This window comes from Mytilus galloprovincialis, chromosome 6, assembly GCF_965363235.1.
Source record: "Mytilus galloprovincialis chromosome 6, xbMytGall1.hap1.1, whole genome shotgun sequence".
NCBI classification, from domain to species: domain Eukaryota; kingdom Metazoa; phylum Mollusca; class Bivalvia; order Mytilida; family Mytilidae; genus Mytilus; species Mytilus galloprovincialis.
The window spans coordinates 99,337,857-99,354,954 of NC_134843.1; the positions used below are offsets into that span (position 1 = coordinate 99,337,857).

General features: G+C 32.0%; 1 protein-coding gene across 2 annotated transcripts in view; it reads left to right on the forward strand.

Annotated features, from left to right (window-relative positions):
- Positions 1-16,925, forward strand: part of LOC143080918 (uncharacterized) — a 493,997-nt gene extending 477,072 nt beyond the window's left edge. For both annotated transcript variants that reach the window (XM_076257077.1, XM_076257078.1), the window contains exons 2-6: positions 11,843-11,916; positions 12,305-12,454; positions 12,859-12,975; positions 15,293-15,410; positions 16,527-16,925. In XM_076257077.1, coding sequence (XP_076113192.1) covers positions 11,868-11,916; positions 12,305-12,454; positions 12,859-12,975; positions 15,293-15,410; positions 16,527-16,743 — 651 coding nt within the window. In that variant the 5' untranslated portion in view covers positions 11,843-11,867 and the 3' untranslated portion in view covers positions 16,744-16,925. The remainder of the gene's footprint in view (positions 1-11,842; positions 11,917-12,304; positions 12,455-12,858; positions 12,976-15,292; positions 15,411-16,526) is intronic.
- The last annotated feature ends 173 nt before the right edge of the window (positions 16,926-17,098 follow it).

The window sequence follows — 17,098 nt, forward strand, 5'->3', positions numbered from 1 at the left end:
TTTAATTTTGATATCATAAGTGTTTTTATCACTGTTATTTTTCCAATTGGTGAGAGTATTTGGTTTTTCCAAGCTATTTTTGGTTTAGATATGAAAAATATTAATACTAATATTATATCTTATAATCTTGGTTTCAGATATGTCAAGGAAAACATGAAAACATTTATATATAAACCATTCAAGAATTATACCCTCTCCCTATCCCAATATATATTGACGGTGTATAAATCTGTCTTTATCATAATATGCATCCATGTTATCTTTAATATTATGAAAATAAAGGAAAAGCAGTGTCAATGTTGAGCAAGGTTGTTTCATTACAGGTTTTTTGATGTTGGAGGTATAGATATTTTTATTCGAAAACAATCACTAGAAGAAATTAAAGAATGAGAAAACGAGTGGGGTTAAAAGAAGATCCTCTAACATATAAATTTATTGCATATCCAAGACAATTCAAAGGAGATAGCTAATTTTGATATGAGCGTCACTGATGAGTCTTATGTAGACGAAACGCGCGTCTGCCATACTAAATTATAATCCTGGTACCTTTGATAACTACTTCCACAAATGTAATACATGCATGTATTCAGTTAATGCTATTTTATAGTATTTTTTTGAATTTCATTGATAAGTCCCTGGCCTAAAAGGCCATATGGGATTTTTTTGCCATTTCTTGGTGACTCATTGTTTACATTTTTTCTAAAACTACTAAGACAGATGTTACCACAATACCTAAATATTTCATAACGAATTAGTTTTTAAAAAAAAATATCAGGAGATTTGATATACCATCAAACATGGCCGCTGTTGCTAAGGAGAGAGAGACCAAGGCAAAATGCAGTTTTTGGAGTATAACTCTAAAATGCGTCGGCGTATATACAAAATTTAGTCCTGGTATCTATGATGAGTTTATCTAAAACACTTGTTGGATGGGCAAAACCAACAAGGTAAAAACGCCTTCAGGCAGATGTCTATATCTAAATAACAGAAACAGTTAGAGCAAAAATAACAGTTTATTTCCTCTGGAATCTCATAAAAGTTTAGAGTTACTGTTCTTGAAATGTCTATTCATGGCCAAAGTGGTTGGTAATTATCTTGAAAATATAAATGATAGCCAGAAATGTTGCACAGTATTACAAACCGATAATAACATCTACCAATAAATGAACAATGCATTTAAAATCAATTGACCACGTATAGGAAATATTGCCTTTGAATGATGATGTTTACCCATTTTGAGCAACAACAAAAAAGTATATATGAAGAGAATCTTTAAAAAAAATATCTAATAGAAATAAATCAACCATTCAGACATAAGTCTACATGTCCAAAATCGTCAATTGACCCTTGAAATGCGTGTTTTGCCTTTCAGAAACCTTTTTACCAATTTATGCAAAAAACATAGTAAACATTTTCAGCAATATAAGAGTATGAATAAGTCATCATGGTTTATTTTACCTATTTTAGGATTTCAATACAAAACAAAATTGTGATGGTTCATGATGACTGCGTTATGTTAAAGTTATCAAATTCAGTCGTTCCATGGATTGATAAAGTTTTATTTTGTCAGTTTTAATGGTCTTACCACATTTGAATTTACCTGTATTTCGGATTTTTTGTTTAAATTACTTGTACAGGTTAAAAATGCAGTGGAAAAGTTCTAAATTGGTGAAAATAGATACTCAATAAACAAATTTAAAAGGCCAAATAATGATGAAAAGCTTTGAGTACCAACATTTCCGAAAGGTTTTTCCATCATCTATTCCTGGGATAGAAAATTGTTAGCCGGTATTTCTAAAAATTCAAAGTTTGGTATGAATATCAATGGAATTATTTTACATTATATATATATATAAGAAAATTATTAAAAGATAATAACGTTTTCAATTCATCACTTTTACTAATGGACGATTTAAAATAATTCCATTGTATATGGTCAATCGTCAAAATGATTTTCTCCGGAGGAAGAAAGAAGAATTATTCACTGATAAACATTCTCAACCCTGGATTAAATTATAAATAATATTCTTATTTTAACGTTTCATTTTAAAGACTTAAAATGACATTAGTAGTCTCCCTTGTATTTGTTAACGTCATGCTATTGTTAACGTCAACCAATTGTTTTATATAACGTTACGGTACCCAAATTGCATCGAGTACCCAAATTGCACCTATTTAGCAAAAATAGCAGCGGAAATCTGAGAAGATTTCCTAGAGACTAAACAGATTGTATTTTTATGACTTGATACTATGCACGTCTTTCAACATAGGTAAACATATTTAGATATACACAAAACGTTCACAGTATTTATCAACAGATGAAGTGTTTACTGAAAAAGCAAAATGTACGGAAACGTCGCCATGCGACGTCATCAAAACATCATCTTTTTAAAATTAGCAAATACAATATGTTAAATACACTCATCATAGATACCAGGACTAAATTTTATATATACGCCAGACGCGCGTTTCGTCTACAAAAGACTCATCAGTGAAGCTCGAATACAAGTATCCGTTTCTTACAAAATGAAGAGTAAGCATGGACTAATATCCAATTGTTCAAAATATTTGAAGAAATTAAACAAAAGCTCTGATATTCGACGTTTGACGATGCGAATTTAAGCATGGATGCAATTTTGGTACTCCTCATTACAGAATCATTGATGGTTTGGAGGTCACTTCAGACCAATTTTTCTATGATTCCACATGGATTCAAATTAAATTGGTGAAACCATATAGTAAATAATGATACATCTACAAAATAAACACATAATGAAAACTTTTGTCTAAAGCATAAATAAACGTGGGTTAAAAAACTGTCAAAATAGGTGCGATTTGGGTACCCTGACGTTACAAGTCACATTAGCAGAAGATCTGTGAAAGCAGTGAAAGTACTAGTAAAAGCGATGAATTGAAACCGTTATTATCTTTTAATAATTTTCTTATATGTAACCGGAATACGGACTTTACTTAACTTTGTCTTATATATATATATATATATATATACATATTTCAATATGAATTCCGAAAAAAAATCATTGTTTGAAAGCACGGAAAAGAACCCTATCGTCATAAATTACCAGTACGTGTATAGCTTTTGTTTTACATGTTCGCATCAAAATGCTCAAGGCCATATTTTTGCAATAGCGCATATTTATTGATAGAACGACAAATAAGTTGTAAACTTTCAATGTAGTGTTTATTACAGAATGCTAGAATTTTGCATAAGCAATACGTTATCTGACCTTGTCATTAAATTGATACTTTCCGTATTAAAAGTAAGAAGTAAGGTGAAACGATTTATATAACAAATAGGGGAATTGTGTGAATAAATTCGTCTAAACCTCTGGTTCGAGTCATAGTTTTTATGCAGTTAAGCTGCATTATGCGAGCACCCTAGATTTGTGTTCTACCCAATAAATGCTGAAATACGTGCATGCCGTTGTTATTATCTAGCTGGCTACTATGTTATATATAACTAACACTTTGTTAATACTTTTAATTCTGAATTACAAAAAAATATGACCAGAAAAACCTTAAATGGTCGTCGAATCACCCAAAAGTTTTGAAGTTGCACATAGGACTATTAGTGCTCATTAAGGATCCTTATGTAGTATATTATCGCATGTGCTTTTGGCTAAGATGTCAAAGAACAATTGAATGACATATTTAATCGCCGAAAATCTATAAAGACAAGTAGTTTAGATTTCCCAAATGGCAAAAGTCATAGGAACATTGTTTGTTATCAATAGGTAGTACACCTACGTCAGTAATCTATTATATAAGTTCAACTGTTCATGCTGTTGGCGGCAATTTCAAATTAGAAGACGAGTTTTCGTATCTTTTCAATTTGGGGCCGTGGGGTTCAAATTAATTGGTCCGAGGTCCACGACCTTCCTCTTTTTAATCGAACTTTTGACTTGGTTGCTTCCTACGCCCGACGACCTTCCGCTGGAACGAAAATAATTCTGCATTCTGAAAAAAATTCGTTTGCAAACCTTTTCACCTAAGTCTCCAAATAAACGATCTCGCAACTTATTTTCATCATTGTTATTCATGACAGCGATATTCATTTTGTCCAACCGCTAGCTTTATACAGAAAATCGCCGACAGATAATGTGTAAATTCGAGTAAAAGCGTATCTGACGGACAAAAACAACATTGAAAACAAGTACAACGGTGCCATCAATAACAATATCGGATCCGATTCCGGAAGCGGATGAGGGTAATTCTGGATTTTGGCGATCAGCTACAAAAAAAATCCAGGCAGGTGACAGAATACATCTATACATGGTAAATGAATATAATAAACACTACCAAAAGTATCCAGCTTGAATGTTATGTTCATACTGTTGAATAACTATGAGGAAGACATATTGACAATAACAAGATATTTTATTAACCTTCTATACAGGAGAGTATTATAATATATAACAATAATGTCCGGATCGTATCCGGTTAAGATATGTCAATATTACGGTATGTGACATCCCCCTTTTTCTAAAAGATGAAATGAAAATGAAATGATTTAATGAATAAATGAATTTGAGTATTATCCAGTTAAAATTAATACTGAATGATTTTGACTAGAAATTAATACTGACTTGGTTTTGACTAGAAATTAATACTGACTAGATTAATGTCTCTTTTCCAATTTAACTTAAAGTCTATATAATGTCTTTTCTGATAACTAACTAAAACTAGCTAAATACTTTCTAAAATCTACTTGACAGTTCAACAAAATTATTTTACATAGTCATTTAATTTGGTTGGCACTTTGACTGTTCTTCCAGATCTTGTCACGGGTGAGTTAGATGGTTCAATACTTTCATTTTCCTCGGACGCAACGGTTTCACTGCGGTCTAATGTTTGTGAATTGTTACAGACAGTTGAAGTTTTACGGACGGTTAAATTGTGATTGTTCTTGAAATGTTCATTTTCAACTGTGTTTCCATTGTAAGCGGTTGGTCTTATATGTCTACGGTTTCTTCTGTAACGCCTGCCATCTGATGTTTGTACTACATAGGAGCGAGGAGTGTGGTGTTTTTGAATTATTTTTCCTGCTTTCCATTTTCCATCTGTGTACATTACAATAGAGTCTCCTTGTTTTAGCTGTTTCAATTCAGGTCCACAATGTTTATCATAGTTGGTTTTAGCTTTCTTTTGGCGAATTTCGAGTTTTTTGATAATTTCACTGTTGTTGACGTTTTGTGGCATCAATAGCGGTAATGAAGTAGGTAGTGATGTTTTTAATCTCCTATTTAGGAACAATTGTGCTGGCGAAAGATCAATGTCCAACGGTGTGTTTCGATAGTCTAATAGAGCTTTGTGTGGATCCTTCGATTTCATAATTAGCTTCTTGATGGTTTGAACGCTTCTTTCTGCTTGTCCGTTCGACTGAGCATAGTGTGGGCTGCTCGTTGTATGTTTAAATCCATATTCGGTAGCAAATCTTTTGAATTCTAATGAAGAAAACTGAGGACCATTGTCGGAAACTAATTCGTCAATATATCCAAATCTTGACATTAGTCCTTTTAAGTAATCAATGGTGTTTTTGCTAGTTTCATTGTCTACACATACTTGCCCCAACTGTTCAGGGTTCGACCTCTGCGGTCGTATAAAGCTTCGCCCTGCGGAGCACCCGGTTTCACATATAATCGTTGAAAAGCTTAACATCATAAAAAAGTTATAACTGAACCGCTTCTAAACTCATCAAATATACCATACTAAAGTCTTATATATTTGTACACCATCTTCAAGTTTAATAACAACTTTTTTTCCTGCAAGAATTGCGTATTTCTTTTTCGAACTTTTCATAATTAATAGACATTTCAATTACTGTCAAAATATTTTGAAGTTGTTTTCTTTCTTATTCTTAGTGAAACTAAGTGGAAATATATATATGATCAATGACTTGTCTGAAACCAGTGGAAATGTACGACATGTCTATAAACATTTGTGAAATAATGGTCAACCAAATCGTGATGGTACCAAACATATTTTTGTAAATGATGAATTACTCAATACAGACTTCAGGATTGAAGTGTTGTGCCCCGTAAAAATTAAAAAAATATATATAATCTTGGTACCTACATTTAACCCATTCCTAAGACCAACTAGTAAGTCCCCTAACAAAAAAAAAAAATAGAAAATAGAAATAAACAGTTTGAATTTTCAAATGATATTTATTTCATCGTTAATACATCTTTTTTATTTGTTGACAATTGAAATCAAATAGATATCCGTTAATTGTATCTATCACTTAACAAACTTTGCCAGCTGTGGATAGTAAAATATATACTATAACTCCTTTTTTAATGATCCGGTACTGAAAAAAGTGGTGGCCTAGCTTGTTCATCGCGGGTTTCGGCCAATACAGCACATTTTGCCCCTCTTCCATATAATAGGTGACATCTTCCTTTAAACCATTCGCAAATTGTTGTCCAGGATAATACGTTCATCTGAAATCGTGTTCAAATCTATGAGCTTCGCAATCGTTGGTGGCAGCTACCATGTAATATTGCGTTATTCCATTGTGACGCAATTTAAAGATCTACCATAGATTTGGAGAAAACAAAAATCTGCCATAGATTTGAGTTGTTTGGCGTTTGTAGCGTCACATTTGCCATAGATTAATTTCTTGCATTGTGAAAAATTTCTTGTTTTCATCTAATCAAAGTTGAGAGCCGATACCATAGGTACCTTTCGGATGTAACCGAGAATAATGTTTTTAGAGCTTAAGCGACTCATATTTTGCTTTTTTATCTCGAGGTCAATTCACAATTAATTTACAAGATTTAAACAGCGGAAGTCTACTGTTAACTGTAATTTAAACAACGTATTAATTGACCTATGTAATAAAACGAATAAAATACTTGAAAGTTTTCCATGTACTATTAATATCAGGATGTAAGGATGCTACGGTAAACAATTAAGTGTGACAGGTTTAATGATGTATTCGTCTGACGTTCCAGTCTCGTTGAAATCTCGTTCTCGAATTACTTCCAAAACATGTGATACAAGTGGAAAATATCAATAAATTTTAAAAATATTATAATCAAACATAACTCGGTGAAATAATTAGTTTATTTACAATGAATAGTTTTTTGTCGAGCCTGCAACTTTTGTTGCAGAAAGCTCGACATAGGGATAGTGATCCGGCGGCAGCGGCGGCGGTGTTAGCTCACTTCTTAAAAGCTATATATTTTAGAAGGTGGACGACCTGGATGCTTCATATTTTGTATATAGATGCCTCATGTTACGAAGTTTCCGTCAGTCATATGTCCATAGTCCTTGACCTCATTTTCATGGTTCAGTGACCACTTGAAAAAAAAGTTCAGATTTTTTGTAATGTTAAATTCTCTCTTACTGTAAGTAATAGGATGACTATATTTAGTATGTGCGTACCTTGCAAGGTCCTCATGCCTGTCAGACAGTTTTCACTTGAACTCGACCTCATTTCATGGATCAGTGAACAAGGTTAAGTTTTGGTGGTCAAGTCCATATCTCAGATACTATAAGCAATAGGTCTAGTATATTCGGTGTATGGAAGGACTGTAAGGTGTACATGTCCAACTGGCAGGTGTCATCTGACCTTGACCTCATTTTCATGGTTCAGTGGTTATAGTTAAGTTTTTGTGTTTTGGTCTGTTTTTCTCATACTTTATGCAATAGGTTTACTATATTTGTTGTATGGAATGATTGTAAGGTGCGCATGTCTAGCGGGCAGATGTCATCTGACCTTGACCTCATTTTCATGGTTCAGTGGTTATAGTTAAGTTTTTGTGTTTTGGTCTGTTTTCCTCATACTTTATGCAATAGGTTTACTATATTTGTTGTATGGAATGATTGTAAGGTGTACATGTCTAGCGGGCAGATGTCATCTGACCTTGACCTCATTTTCATGGTTCAGTGGTTATAGTTAAGTTTTTGTGTTTTGGTTTGTTTTTCTCATACTTGATGCAATAGGTTTACTATATTTGTTGTATGGAATGATTGTAAGGTGTACATGTCTAGCGGGCAGATGTCATCTGACCTTGACCTCATTTTCATGGTTCAGTAGTCAAAGTTAAGTTTTTGAGTTTGGTCTTTTTATCTAATACTATATGTCATAGGTCAGCTATATTTGGTGTATGGAAATATTTTATGATCTAGATGTCAGTTGTGCAGGTTTTATTTGACCTTGACCTGGTTTTCACGGTTTATTGCTCAGTGTTAAGTTTTTGTGTTTTGGTCTATTTTCTTAAACTATAAGCAATAGGTCAACTATATTTGTTGTATCGAAGCATTGTTAGCTGTACATGTTTGCCTGGCATATGGTTCAACTGACCTTGACCTCATTTTCATGGTTCATGTTAAGTTTATGTGACAGTCGTAATAAAGCTTTATATTTAGGAGTATCAACATAATATCAATGATTAGTAAAGAAGGCGAGACATTTCAGTGTGTGCACTCTTGTTTAGTAATCTAGCTTTCAAATTTTACGACCAATCAAGCAGTCGTTTAAGCCAAAATTTTGAGAAAATGGGTGAGGGGTACAAACAATGATTTTACAAGAATCCTGTACATCCAATATAATTTTTTGTTTTTCTTTCAAATTTCTGAGATATGTATTTTTTTTAATCATTTATAACAAAAAAAAGTTGAAATAATATGCATTTTGTTCTTAAAACTGAGAAAAATTACAAAAAAATTGACAGCATGGTAAATTTGACACAAAAAAGCATGAAAATATGACAAAACTTTCTTATATTAACACCTACCTATAGTTTTTTTAAGTTAAATTTATTCAGATTGGTTCACTTCATCTTTATTGAAAGTATGAAAAAAAGTTTAATTGTGGAACTGTGATTTTTTTACGATAATAGCCCAAAAATAGGTAAAATTTGAGAAAAAATGAGAAAATTATCGAAATTAGGTATTTTCAAAGGACTGTAGCAAAAAAAGAAGTGCACCATCATATGAATTTTTCTTCACCAACTATTTTTTCATAGTCATATAAACCCAAAAATCAGGTTAAGAAAAAAAGTTTAATTCTAGAAATTTTTGGCTTCTCAGAGGTGTACATCCTTAATACACGCACTTGAATTTTTTTTATCTTGCTATTCCCAGATTATAATAGTCATGAATGTATTAAAACAATTGTCTCAACGTATTTCCATTTATCTTATCCCGTTTTAAAGTAACATAAGAAATTATGTATTTCCAGGATAGAATAAAAAACAGTATAAAAGGAAGCCACAATATACCAAAAGTATATTCAAACGCATAAGTAGAAAATAAACTGACAAAGAAATTTCAAGCATACAAAGCACAAAACAGAAAACTAAAGACTGAGAACAGTAACCCTACTAACATTATCTAGTCCGTTTAAATTTATTTATTCTGTCTTGTATATCAAAATCTTAAAAGTGTGATGTATGTCATTCAGTTTAGAAAATGTACCCAATATGTAAAATAAACACGGTTTTCCCGGTAGATTTTAAAAACAAAGACTCATTGGAATCTCCAAAAATTTAAAAATTCCAACTGGCTTGTAAAAACTATGATAGAAATTCCATGTTTGCACTTCCTCCATTTCCTAAATATATTTGGACTTAATATATGAAATTTAATTTTGAAACTAAGAAGACATAGACAGTCGAAAAGATGTCAGCTTCTGATTGTTTGCTCTAGACAAAAGGCAACAAATATGTAAGCTTATAGTTGTATACCTAGACAAAAGATAAAACGATGTCAGTTCATAGTTTTATACCCTAAACAAAAGGCAAATACACAAAAAAATTCACGGATTTGCTTCAAACTGAAAATACTTATTCTCCTTAATAAAATTAACGGTACCAATTTTCTTGCACCAGATGCGCATTTCGACAATACATGTCTCTTCAGTGATGCTCGTGGCCAAAATATTTGAAATCCAAAAAGAGGGACGAAATATACCAGAGGGAGTGTCAAACTCATTAATTGATAAAAAAAAAAAAAAAAAAAAAAACTGACAACACCATTGCTAAAAAAAGAAAATAGCAAACAGACAAATAATAGTACACAAGACACAACATAGAAAACTAAAGACACAATAACACGAAACCCACCAAAAACTTGGGGTGATTTCAATTGCTCCTGAAGGATAAGAAGAACCTCCTCCACATGTTGTACCCGTCGTGTTGCTCAAACCCGGTAAATTGTCTTATTCAGGAAGTCACATTCGTTAAAAGGAAACTGGATTGTAGTTACGACATAAGGAACATATATCCGATATTATCTGTGAAACGGATAGTCTATAACGGTCAACCAACTCGTGATAGCGTCCGTAAAATTAAAGAAGGAATGATTTCAACTTCACCATTTGGAACTCTTGGTTTAATTACTCTTTGTGAGCAGCAACCCTCGATTAGGGAAATCATAATAATAATCATGATAGGAGACCAAATCCCGGGAATATCGTATCAATTGGGAGATATATACTCCGTATGCAGGCGCTGTTGTAATGTTGATACATAAAAATGGAAAGTTCACAATTGTGAAGCTGAAATCATCTCTTTTGTCGTAACGTTTTGTTTTCAACTGACTCTGATTTTTTAATTTCTATATGAGACAGACTTAAATGTATCTGTTGTTTGAATATGTGTTTTATCAAAATACTGCTATGATCTCTTCGATATTATCTTACTCTTATCAAATGCAAGTGACCAAGTTTCTTTATTTGACCATTTTAATCAAGACTCGTCACAACAACACGACCCCTATTCATTTTATTGTGTTGTTCATTGATGGTTTGCTGGCTTCAAAATATGTCATTTATCTTACATAAAAAATGAAAGTAGTATTGGCAAGGATTATACAGAATTAACAATAAAAACACAATTATAATGATCGTGTTGTTTCCAATTGTACTCTTTGATGATACAATATTGAGTTCTTTTACTATTTTCATGTATTTATTTGTTTTTATATGTAGTGCTATATGTATGGCTTTGTATGTATCTTTTGAAAACCTATACTTCAACAGTTGGGGTTCCTGTGAAAATTCTTTTAGCCGTTTACAAAATCTTATCCAAACTTTTTCAATTGATGGGATGAGGAGGATAATCTTACACTTTTCACTAAACTGGGTCACAATTAAAGACAACAGATGGTTCTAATTGACTGATAATTTTCCAAAAGCTTGGCCTCAAGTTTTGATACAGTTTTGGGGTATATTTTGGTCTCATGTCTTTTAGTTGTGCATCAGTTATGTTTGTCCTTCCAGATTTATATTTTTGATTAACCCCTGAGTATATTCTTACTATCTCAAAACCATGATAAACACTATGGATAAAATTTGTCACTCTTTTTCCCTACTTTAGTTTTATATAAATAATACATGCCGTAATGATATTGTGCATTTTAGTATTATTTCTGCGCAGTACATACAAGGTCATAAGAAACCAAAAAATGTCCTTGTACTTTCACTGTAGATTGACGCAGCATGTTCAGTTTCCTTTGGTATCTTATTGGTCAAAACTTATTATCTAATGGCTTTTTTGTTCAAGCATAGTCAGTCGGTCAATTGATGAAGATCAGGTATCTTCAAGTAAGTATCTTTATATTATAATGAGACTGCTACGTTTGTTCAAGTTATGCAGTCGCTAATGTTTAAATGTTTGTTAATCATAATTTGCACTAATCTTTAATAATTACAATTTAATTTTTATTAGAAGCTTCAACATATATTGTTACTTACTAAATTATTTTAACGTGTATTTTTTCTGACTTTATTTTTGTCAATAGACACCAGTCTTAAATGTTTTTATAATACATAAAACGTGAACTTTGTGATAAAACACTTTTACAGCTTATTTGATGATTCAAGTGGAGAACAGACCAAGATGGAAAACATGTTTATTCTGTTTTTGATGATTGCATCTGCTTGTGCAGGTAAGTTCTATATATTTTTAAAACTCATATTAGATACTATTCATTGTTAAATGCAGATTAGAACCTTCCTTGATATCATTAAGCTTGGTGGATCATTGTATTTTCAAATGTTTTAAACAAATCTAAAGTCTACGTAAAGCGATTTATTTTCATCAGTTATACTGTTTAATCATATTGTTTTGTTGTAATTTACAGTCTACCCATTATAAAATGCCATTTTAATATTCTAAGAAAAAAGTTTTTAATGAACAAATTAAAAAAGTTTGAACTGCGTTAAGTATATTTTCAGATTTCATAACATATGATGTTATTTGTAAGGAGTAATTCAGACGAAATATTTACTTAAGTTGTACAACTATGCATTAAAACATCTATTTTCTAATTTTAGTTAGTTGGCCAAGTGGCAGGTACTCTCTTCCAAAACCAAATACAGATATCGATTGCCCATTTGGATGGGCTGAAGGATGGAGGTACCAGGACAATGAAGATAGCAATAATATCAACTCTGTTTCCCCAGATCCGGGCCATCACTTCAATGGTAAGCACTTTACATTAGTTATTGATTGATCTAATAAAGAATTTGACATGTAAAGAAAAGCCCGAAAAGTTAAAAGCATACGTAAAAGAGGTAGCAACACAACACTCTATAATTATAAACGCCCGTAGCACTTTTCCAAAGCAATCTTACATAACAATAAATCCGGCAACTTTTGCATACTTTTGATAACTTATTGCATACTACATTTATACATTTTTTAAGCTCGTTTTGCAAGTTAATCATGAGAAAAAACTTATGAGTGATCACATATATATTAATAAGCCAACCAGCACAAATCGTATTGTAAATCTGTCCAATAATGAATTAATCACCAGTATGATTACGAGACAAGGAATTATTGGACACCCAAGTATAAGTCTCTAACGATCTTCATGTACTTCTAGGTACTTTTAATAGAAATACTAAGATGTATTACTGTACAAAAACGTCATACAGCGGATCAGGATCATGGCCACGAGGAAATTATTGTATTGCCAGGAAAGGTGGTTCCTGTCCTTCAGGTATGTCTGCAGTTTTGATTACCAAACATTCATATTGTCATTTTTTTCTGTCACTTTAGTTTTAACTTAAAAGTATCAAACAGACAAACAAAAGTTCACAAAACACAACATAGAAAAATAAAGACTAAGCAACCCTCCTCAATATGCTCACTTTGATTATGTTAATTACAGTACAGTAGAACATACATAACATAGGGCTTTTATATTGAAAAGGCAGTTTTCCTGAACCATTTCAAGTAGTATTATATATACTAGTAATTATAGCCTGTGCTATGATAAGTATGATAATACTTATTTGTCTAACATTTAGTCCAACATACTGCTTTTATTTACACAATTGATTTTTGTTTTAAATTCTAGAAATTAAGGTTTAGTTCGCACTTTTTCTCTTGAGACGTAAACATTTGTTCCTTAAAATGTCATGTACAAAGTCAGGAATATGTCAGTGTTTTATGAAGTAGTTACTTTCTATATTTGTTGACGTTTGTTTTTATTGTTTCATTGTTTTCCTGTTATAGTTTATGTGTTTTCCTCGGGTTTGGTTTGTGACCCGGATTTGTTTTCGTTTATTCGATTTATGACTTTTGAACAGCAGTATACTAATGTTGGAGGTACACCACTAATTCATGATCCAATAACTTTCTATGTTAAATTCCTCAATTTTGATAGCAAAAATACCTAAATATTCTACATGTTTTGAAAGTTAAACTCATGCATAGGAACTATTTTGTGTTGAATATGTACTACTTTCTGACCGGGCTAGAATTAGTGGTGTTACACCTGTTGTCTTATTTATCTATTGTTAAATTTCCTCCTGGTGAAAATAAACTGATGTAAGTATTTTTCAGTTCATTTTCAGGACAATTCGTTTAAAAAAAACGTTAATATCTGTAATTATTTTCCATATATCTATATCTCCGATGTGTTCGTTTGTGATAATGTCTGTTTAAACGTTTGTTTATGTTTTCGAATTTAATTGCGTGGCCTCGATCCCCACTGAGGAAACATTCATGTAAAAAAGTAAGATAACAAAAATAGCGATCTCCAAGGAAAATTTTAATCAAAGTGAAAATGATTCTTGTTCGATACTATGATTGATACCATATGGTTTAATATATTTATGATACAATTTGTAATCCGTATTCAGTTTCTAATTTGGTCAGGCGTTCTGGCAAATCAACATTTGGTAGCAATACATAGGAAAAATACTTAAGATTGATACACATAATTTTTAAACACCCTATTTCTCTTCCTGTCTTATACATAAGGCTTACTATTTGTGTTATGCATGTGTATATTTCTGGAAAGAGTATCTTCTATAGATTGCTTTTTAAATAGTTAAATACACAATGTATGTGAAATATAATCTCTTGTTGGTGTAACCATTACAACATTCTGCATTTATTTGATACAAAATATTTCAAAAAGGAGGGAGAAAATGTCACAAAAGTCCCCAAAATTTCGTCCAAAGTAAAACTTCAATCAATCAGAGTGATACCTTTCCTGCAACCATAGGTATTTATCTATCAAGAGGTCCAACAAAAATTATTTGCATTTCTGCTCGTTTTTCCATAAAATGGAATTGAAAAGATCGAGCGTCAAATCTTTGTTGAAAAAACACTTCAATAATTTCTGGACCTCTGATTGGTACGGATAGAAAAATACGGAATTTCAAATAGAAAAATGGCCTATATAACATGCTACAAACAATCTAAATCTTTATATTACCACACTTCGAACACTTCGAAGGCTATATTATTCTTCAACTCTCTAAAATCATTTTTTATTGTACCAAAGTTTCATATTTGAAAAATTCACCTTGGCCATAATGCGAAACTTAACTTCCAACTGTATATCGCTACCTTAAGGATAAACATTTATTTTACAAATTCCACTTCAAATGGTTTTCTTAGTTCGGCTAGCTAAAACAAGCAAATTGGTTTGCTAGTTTTGAAAATTGGTTCCAAAATAAATATTTTATAAAGGTTAGCTGTTGCCCCTGAAATTCAACAAAACAGTGATTTGAACAAACATGCCATGTCAAAGTGTAAATTCTCCTTGCTTAGTCAAATTTCTAAAACTGTACCTTCCGTGTTTGTCTTTTCTTGTTGAAAAATTTAAACTTTAACAGTAGGCACATTTTACAAATTAAAGCTATTTTAAAGCGTTCCCTATTGGTATTTCTACATAAAGCGCATTCTTTCTTTTCCAAGGGGTAGACACCATTTTTTATTTATTAATTTATGACCGAACCAAGTCAATGAAGAATCCACAGTATAATAAAGCATTACCGATTAAATCAAATGTTTATTCATAGGATTTTCAACCGGCTTTATCTACTGGGACGACGAGGATAACGCAAATGCTAACTCACATGGTGGTGTTCTTCCAGATGGAGAATACGGCAGGAACACAAAAATACAGTACTGTTGCAGGTATGTCATTATTCAATAGGCTAAATTGTTTTTCGCACTATGACTAAAACCTTTTAATTTTTAGAAACCACTACCACCAGCTTTATCTAATCATATAGAGTTATGTTACAAATACCAGTAGATTCAATTTAATCATCCAATATATTCAATTTCGTAAGAAGAATTAATAGACACAAAAACTAATTAAAAGGAAAATGTCATCTTTTATGCAACGAAAAGCGGGCAAACAGTTTTATGGTCAGATTAATTTCAAATTGACAATATTTGAACATGAGTAAATTTCTTATTACTTATACAGTTTCCTAGTAACATAATACGATACATATCGTATTGGGTCACTAGCACACTGTGTTACGAATTTATCTAACCAACTACATTAACATGCAGAATGTTTCTAATGGCCTACCAAAGTGATCAAATCTTCAATAAAAAAAACTTCTTCCATAGTTTTATACGAATGTAAATGCCAACAATAACAACTGTTCGTAACAAAAATCCCGTTCACTTTCACGAATGTGACCTACCGAATTATATTATTTACCGGGTTTGTAATAAAATGAGTAACACTACGGGTGTCATATATAGAGCAGGATCAACTTACTCTTTCGAATCATCTGAGATAACCTCTAGTTTTTGTCGGGGTTCGTGTTGCCTAGTCTCTAGGTTTTGATGGTGTGTATTGTGTACTATTATTTGTATGTTTGTCTTTGTCTAGTTTAGCCATGGCGTAGTAAGTTTTTTTACCTATACGTTTGAATGTCCCTCTGGTATCGTTCGCCCCTCTTTTGTTAGTCTTCAAGGTGTTTGCATTTTTTAAATCGTAATCTGTTGTCCGGGTAAAAAAAGTTATCAAAGGTACCAGGATTATAATTAAGTACGCCAGAGGCGCGTTTCAACTACATAAGACTCGTCAGTGACGCTCATAAATAATTCAGATTTTACTGATGCCGTGTTTATAAAGTGATGTAATACTTCTCATTACCGTGTATTAATATAAACAACTCCCACTAACCACATATGGCCGCTTTTAATCAATGATATTACTAGAAACGCAAAGGAGGTAAAATAAATTATTAATATTTGATTTTTACATTATTTTAATTTTATTAACAATAGGTCTGATGGATCTGCCTACAATAGTATGAACCGACCAACATACCAGCCTTTCTATTTGTACAAGTACACATCGACATGCCAGCGTGTACGTGGAATGAATGTAAGGGAGGAAACAATAAAAATGGACGACGAAGATGACAGGAACAACAGTAGTGATGGTGGACATCACCCAAAGAAAACTGACACAACCAAAATGTACTACTGTTATTATTCTTAGTAGTAACATTCCTTCTTTGTTTGCATCCTTCAGACAATGATCCGGCAACAGAGTTACACTTTATATTCTTACTTTCAATCTTTACTTTATGAATAGATTTGAGTACCTTTGAGACTGATTTTCTGTTGGACATGTTTAATTTGTATAAGTATGTTTCTATGCATTAAAAATTGGATATTTAATTTCTTGCAATTATTTTGTCAGTAAAACGATACACTATAACTGATCAACTTGTGAAAAGTTGTTAGTATGATATAAAGAAGCTGAAACAATGATATAACGACTCAATTTCAGTGATTGAGTCCTTCAGGAGTTTTAAACAGTTGAACTGTTTAAATCTAGTTGTCAGGAACAC